We start from the raw sequence: 5535 nt of genomic DNA, 5'->3' as shown, positions 1-5535 counted from the left end.
ATCGGATGCCGCTAAGTATAAGAAAATCACTTCGGCATCTGTTGGAGCAGAGAGAATTGGAAGCTCGGCTAAATAACTTTTGAGCTCGTCAAAAGCCTTTTTCTGCTCGGCTCCCCACTCAAACTTTGGTGCCTTTTTTAACACTTTGAAGAACGGCAGTTGCTTTTCGGCTGCTTGGGAAAGGAATCTATTCAATGCGGCTAGACATCCAGTTAGTCTTTGCACATCGTGTATGGACTTCGGCATCGCCATGTTCTGAATAACTTGAACTTTTGAAGGGTTTGCCTTGAGTCCGTCCTTTGAAACCCAACAACCCAGAAATTTTCCCGAATCTACCAAAAAGGTACATTTTTGGGGGTTGAGTTTGAGGTTGGCTTTTCGGAGCACGTCGAGAGTGGATTTGAGGTTGTCTTCGTACTCCGAAGTGCTTTTGCTTTTGACAACTATGTCGTCGACATACACTTCAACCTGTTTTCCGATTAGGTGCCGAAAAAGCTTGTCTACCATCCTTTGATAAGTGGCTCCGGCATTCTTTAAACCGAATGGCATCTTTTTATAAGCGAAAATGCCGAAATCGGTAATGAAAGCTGTTTTCGGAGCGTCACTCTCATCCATCAACACTTGGTGATATCCTTTGTATAAATCAAGAAAACAGAAAATTTCGAAGCCGATCAAAGCTTCTACTTTTTTATCTATATTCGGAAGGGGATAGCAATCTTTAGGACAGTGCTTGTTTAGATCGGTAAAATCTATGCACATCCGCCATCCTCCTCCTTTTTTCTTGATCATCACAGGATTGGCCACCCAAGAAGGATATTTCACCTCGAATAGTACATCCGCTTTTAGTAGTTGGCGGACTTCGTCATGGATGACTTGGCTTCTTTCTGCCGCAAAGAGTCTTTGCTTCTGTTTTACTGGCCGGATTGAAGGATCAATATTTAACCGATGAGTGATTACCTCGGGGGCACTCCGGTCATATCCAACGAAGACCATGCAAAGACATCTTTGTACTCCTTGAGGAGCTGAATGGTCTTTTCTCGGAGTAGAGGCGTTCCTGCGAAGCCGATCTTGACCGTTCTGGATGGATCATCTTCGTATAACCGAACGGTCATTGAGTTCGGCTCTAAAGTGACTTCGGTCATCTCGCTTGCCTCTGATTCCGGTTGCTGTGATTGCTATGCTTGATGGTGCCGAACTGATTGCTCGGCACTTTTAAGCGCAATCTGCAGACATTCTTTTGCTCTTTTTTGATCACCTCGGATGACCGCTATTCCACCTTTAGTGGGGATCTTGATGGTGAGGTGATAAGTAGAGCAAACGGCCCGAACTGTGTTGAGCCAGTCTCTCCCCAGGATGATGTTGTACGGGGACCGAGCTTTTACCACAAAGAACTCGATCATCGTATTGGAGCTTGTAGGCGCTTTTCCCACCGTGATCGGAAGGCTGATAATACCTTCAGGGCGGGTGTCCTCCTGGGCGAAACTTTTCAGAGGAAGTGGAGCCGGACTGAGCCGAGCTGGATCCACTTCCATTTTATCGAAACATTCTTTAAAAAGAACGCTGACTGACGCTCCTGTATCCACAAATACTCTGTGGATCAGTTTGTTTGCCACTCCGGCTTGAATGACAATAGCGTCTTGGTGAGGAGAGATGGCTGGGACGGGATCGGCATCTGAAAATGTAATCACTTCGTCTTTCTTCAGCCTTTTATGTGTCGGCTCCTCTTGATTGGAACCTCTGCGTTCTGCTTTTAGGGACGACTTAGTCTTCCCGGCAGGGAGAGCATCAATAGTCTGGATTACTCCATCATATTGCGGCTCGTCGTCGTCTTCGGGATCTTCATGCCTTTTCGGATCCTGAGGATTGCAGTTCGCACTTCTCTGCTTTTTGTTCTTTTTCGGCTGCTTGCTTTGGTATTTTTTTAACGTTCCTGTTTTCACAAGAACATCAATACCTGCAGCCAAATTTCGGCACTCCTCGGTATCATGACCGTGGGCTTGATGGAAGGAGCAATATTGATCCTGAGGTCGCCGCGCGGCTGATTTCGTCATCCGCTTTGGTTTTTCGAACATATCGGAATGTAGTTCGAAAATTTCCGTTCTTGACTTGTTTAATGGTACGAACTGAGCGGGCGGCTTCTCAGGATTGAGCCGTGGCCCCAATCTGCCTTGTACCGGTGCCCTTTGAATTCTTTCAAAAGGAGTTCGGCGAGGAAGCACCTGGCCGCTTTGATCGGGCTTCTTTTTCTCTTCTTGGGATGAGCTGTCTAAAGACCGTTTTCGACGGTCTGCCTCATCCGCACGGGAAAACTGGTCCGCAATGTCCCACATTTCTTGAGCTGTTTGCGGGCCGCACTCCACGAGCTTTCTGTAGAGAGCTCCGGGCAGGATTCCATTTTGGAATGCCGAAATGACAAGTAGATCATTGAGATTATCTACTTGTAGGCATTCCTTATGAAATCTCGTCAGGAAGTCGCTGATCTTTTCGTCGCGACCTTGACGTATAGAAAGCAGCTGAGCCGAGGTAATTCGGGCTTCCGCTTTCTGAAAGAACCTCCTATGGAAAGCATCCATTAGATCTCGGTAGGATCTAATGCTGTCTTGAGGAAGGCTGTCGAACCACCTTCTGGCGTTCCCGATGAGCAGCTCGGGGAACAGCTTGCACATATGGACCTCATTGAGACCCTGGTTCGCCATATTATTTTGATAGCATCCCAAGAAGTCATGAGGATCCACTAGCCCGTCATAAGTCATTGACGGTGTCCGGTAGTTCCGCGGCAAAGGAGTTCGGATGATATCGTCCGAGAACGGAGTCTTTAATGCTCCGTACATGGCGAACCCGACATCTCTTCGGTACGGAGGAGAAGGAGTTCTCCTGTGATTCCGGTGCGAGGAGAAACAGGAACATGTCGGGGTTGAGGATTCTTCTTCCTGGAAGACACGGCACTACTGCGGTAGTGACTTTCATGTCTGGATGAGGAAGGAGAATTCACCGCTTTCGTCTTCGGTTTTTGGCCTGTTTTGCAGGAATGCTAAGAATTCATCCTGCTTCTCGGCCAAAAACAACTTGACAGCCTCGTTCAAATCGGGCTGCTGGGAAGACTCGGTGCGATGACTTCTGGAGTGGCTTGTTCCTTCACCGTGAGAACTGGAGACAGACTTCTCACGAGGCTGCTTTCCAGGCCTATGGGCCGCTGGATTAGCTTCCTCATGGTCATCACGGACGGAGGCACGGGAGTTATGTGATCTGGCATGCATTTTTTTTTTTTTTTTGGTGGAAAAAGGGTCAAAAATTCGCTTTATCACAGATTTGGTTCTCTGTTTCCCACAGACGGCGCCAGTGATGAGTCGGCGAATTTCTGATGTTTGTGAATGCAGGAAAATACAGATCACGACACAATGAATTTACGTGGTTCGATTTACTGAGGTAAATCTACGTCCACGGGAGGAAAAGAGGGCAGAGTTGTATTGCTTGATCTGGGATTACAGCTTACAATACACACTTGCTATATAATCTATTCTGTCTCTAGGGAACGAAAGAGTGAGAGAGTCCTCCTCTGTCAGATCTAAGTTCTATTTATATATTGAACCGAGATTGGGGCTTGCATCACCACCCTAAGTCGTGGAGGTCATGGAGGTCATGAGATCCTGCGTGGCCACTAACTAGGCAGTGGCTTACATCATCAGTAATTATGTCGTGGATGTCGTGGAGGTCATGAGATCCTGCGTGGCCACTAACTAGGCAGTGGCTTACATCATCAGTAATTATGTCGTGGATGTCGTGGAGGTCATGCATGAGTCCGCTATCTCCCAGTTCGGTCGAATACTGAGACCGAACTGCTGAATTATGGCCGAGCAGCTTTTGCCGATCTGAGAGTAGAGCTTGATGCCGACCTGAGAGCAGAGTTTGATTGGTTGGCTTTTACCGAGCTGTAGGCGGGGGCCGAACTCCTTGGTTGTGCCGAACTGAACTCTGATACTCTTTAGTCATGCCGAACTGATACTCTTTCTTGGGCTTTAGGCTGATGGGCTTTACTGCTGTTGGGCTTGTTGAGTACGTACTCCATCATGGGATAACTTTGTCGAGCAAGCAAACCATAGAAACCCACTGCCCTCTATTCAGTGAATCTCCAACGAAAACTAACCTTTTATTCCTTAATCTCTCTAATAATGCTGTGGCGTTGAACCTAGCTTTTTTAGCATCAACAAACACACATTCCACTTCGCTCAAAAATCATCTACCAAAATAATATCCTCAATCAAGTATTCGTCTCCAAAAGCACACCATTGTTAAATGTATCAAAATGCAACTAGTCAAATTTTATTTTAAAAATGAAAGTCGTATTATACTATATAGCAAAGAAAATTATGTCCATGCATGAAAATAAAATGTGGAAATAGAAATTTTTGGTGTGACTAAGATTCAGGAAACTTCGTTCCGAAGATGATGAGATTGAGCAGAATTCGACAAAACTCCATGATTTAATACTTCAATTTTGAAGATGATGAGATTGACCAAAATTTGACGAAATTCATTATTTAAAAGGCTATTATCTCAAAAATATAATATGCATGGGGGAGAAAGAGGGATAGAAAGAGAGACCTGGGAAGGTCACATTGGTGAGGCTGCCACCTCCAATGCTGAAAATTTAAATCACTTCTCCCGAATTTCCCACATGCCAATTGATCCGACATAAACGTGCATTCCTCCTCTTTATACAACGGGTAAGACTCGTTATCATAAACCCATCTCCCGGAAAACAAGTCGCAGCCGGCCGGCCTCACCTTCTGCTCCTCCTCATCTTCTTGCATCAAGTAGCCGCTCTCCGCCGTCAGATAAACGGCTCCGACCACCAGCGCCGCCACAAGAAGCACTACGAGCGTCTGAAAACTGCACCTGACATCGACCGCCGCCGCAAGAAAATCGGATGAGACATTGCTTTTTTTAACCATAACTTAGGTTTTTTCTTCGATTGAAGCATAGGTTTATTATGTGTAGGGTTTTTATTTGTTTCTGTTTATGGGAGTTAGGTGGTGTTGAGCTATCGGGAATTGTTAGGGTGGAATGGATATATCTTTGCTGGTTTAGTGGAACCAATACCTTTTCCTAGTGGTTGCTTGCTTTGATTTTCTTTCTAGTTCATCATTGCTTTATGGAGTATATCTTTTCATTTCAATTAGTTTAAATTTGATTTCAATTAGTTTAAATTTTGAACAGAATGGCAATACAAGTACTCCGCAAATTGAATAATATGTATATATATTAGCAGGAGCAGTATGGTGACACCATAGTGAAAATGACAATCTAAACAAGTAATTTGCGATACGAAATCAGAGCATCATGGTGACACCATACTCAAAATGACAACCTAAGCAAGCTATCTGCGATACACAGGCAAGCAACTCGGCATATGGTTCCAAACAATTTGCGATACAAAATCAGAGATAATCAAGCAATCTACCATATACAAAAGTAAGCAGGTCTGCCACGTAACAGGCTAAGATTGAATATGCTCCTAAATCTAAGTATTCTCAT

The 5535-nt window shown here is 45.1% G+C and overlaps 1 protein-coding gene across 2 annotated transcripts; it reads right to left on the bottom strand.

The window, feature by feature from the left end:
- Positions 1 to 3956: 3956 nt before the first annotated feature.
- LOC121789526 (protein trichome birefringence-like 34) lies at positions 3957 to 5020 on the bottom strand. Of its 2 annotated transcripts, none has more exons than XM_042187967.1 (2): positions 4603 to 5020; positions 3957 to 4237 (listed from the first exon to the last, which is right to left on the bottom strand). In XM_042187967.1, exons 1-2 carry the CDS (start codon positions 4950 to 4952, stop codon positions 4234 to 4236), a joined length of 354 nt encoding a protein of 117 aa, XP_042043901.1. In that variant the 5' UTR covers positions 4953 to 5020; the 3' UTR covers positions 3957 to 4233. The 2 variants fall into 2 exon arrangements, with proteins under 2 accessions (XP_042043901.1, XP_042043900.1); XM_042187966.1 differs by having other exon boundaries at positions 3957 to 4186.
- Between the last annotated feature and the right edge of the window lie 515 nt (positions 5021 to 5535).

The sequence above is a fragment of the Salvia splendens genome, unplaced genomic scaffold (genome assembly GCF_004379255.2).
Source record: "Salvia splendens isolate huo1 unplaced genomic scaffold, SspV2 ctg269, whole genome shotgun sequence".
Classification (NCBI taxonomy): domain Eukaryota; kingdom Viridiplantae; phylum Streptophyta; class Magnoliopsida; order Lamiales; family Lamiaceae; genus Salvia; species Salvia splendens.
This window is presented reverse-complemented; position numbering and strand designations above follow the sequence as displayed.

What these genes read in the sequence shown, in the direction of transcription:
- LOC121789526 (XM_042187966.1), bottom strand. Translation starts at nt 4,952, where the DNA reads ATGGTTAAAAAAAGCAATGTCTCATCCGATTTTCTTGCGGCGGCGGTC. An exon ending in CACCAATGTGACCTTCCCAG is followed by an intron (nt 4,187 to 4,602) that starts GTCTCTCTTTCT and finishes TAAAAAAGCTAG; the next exon opens with GTTCAACGCCACAGCATTAT.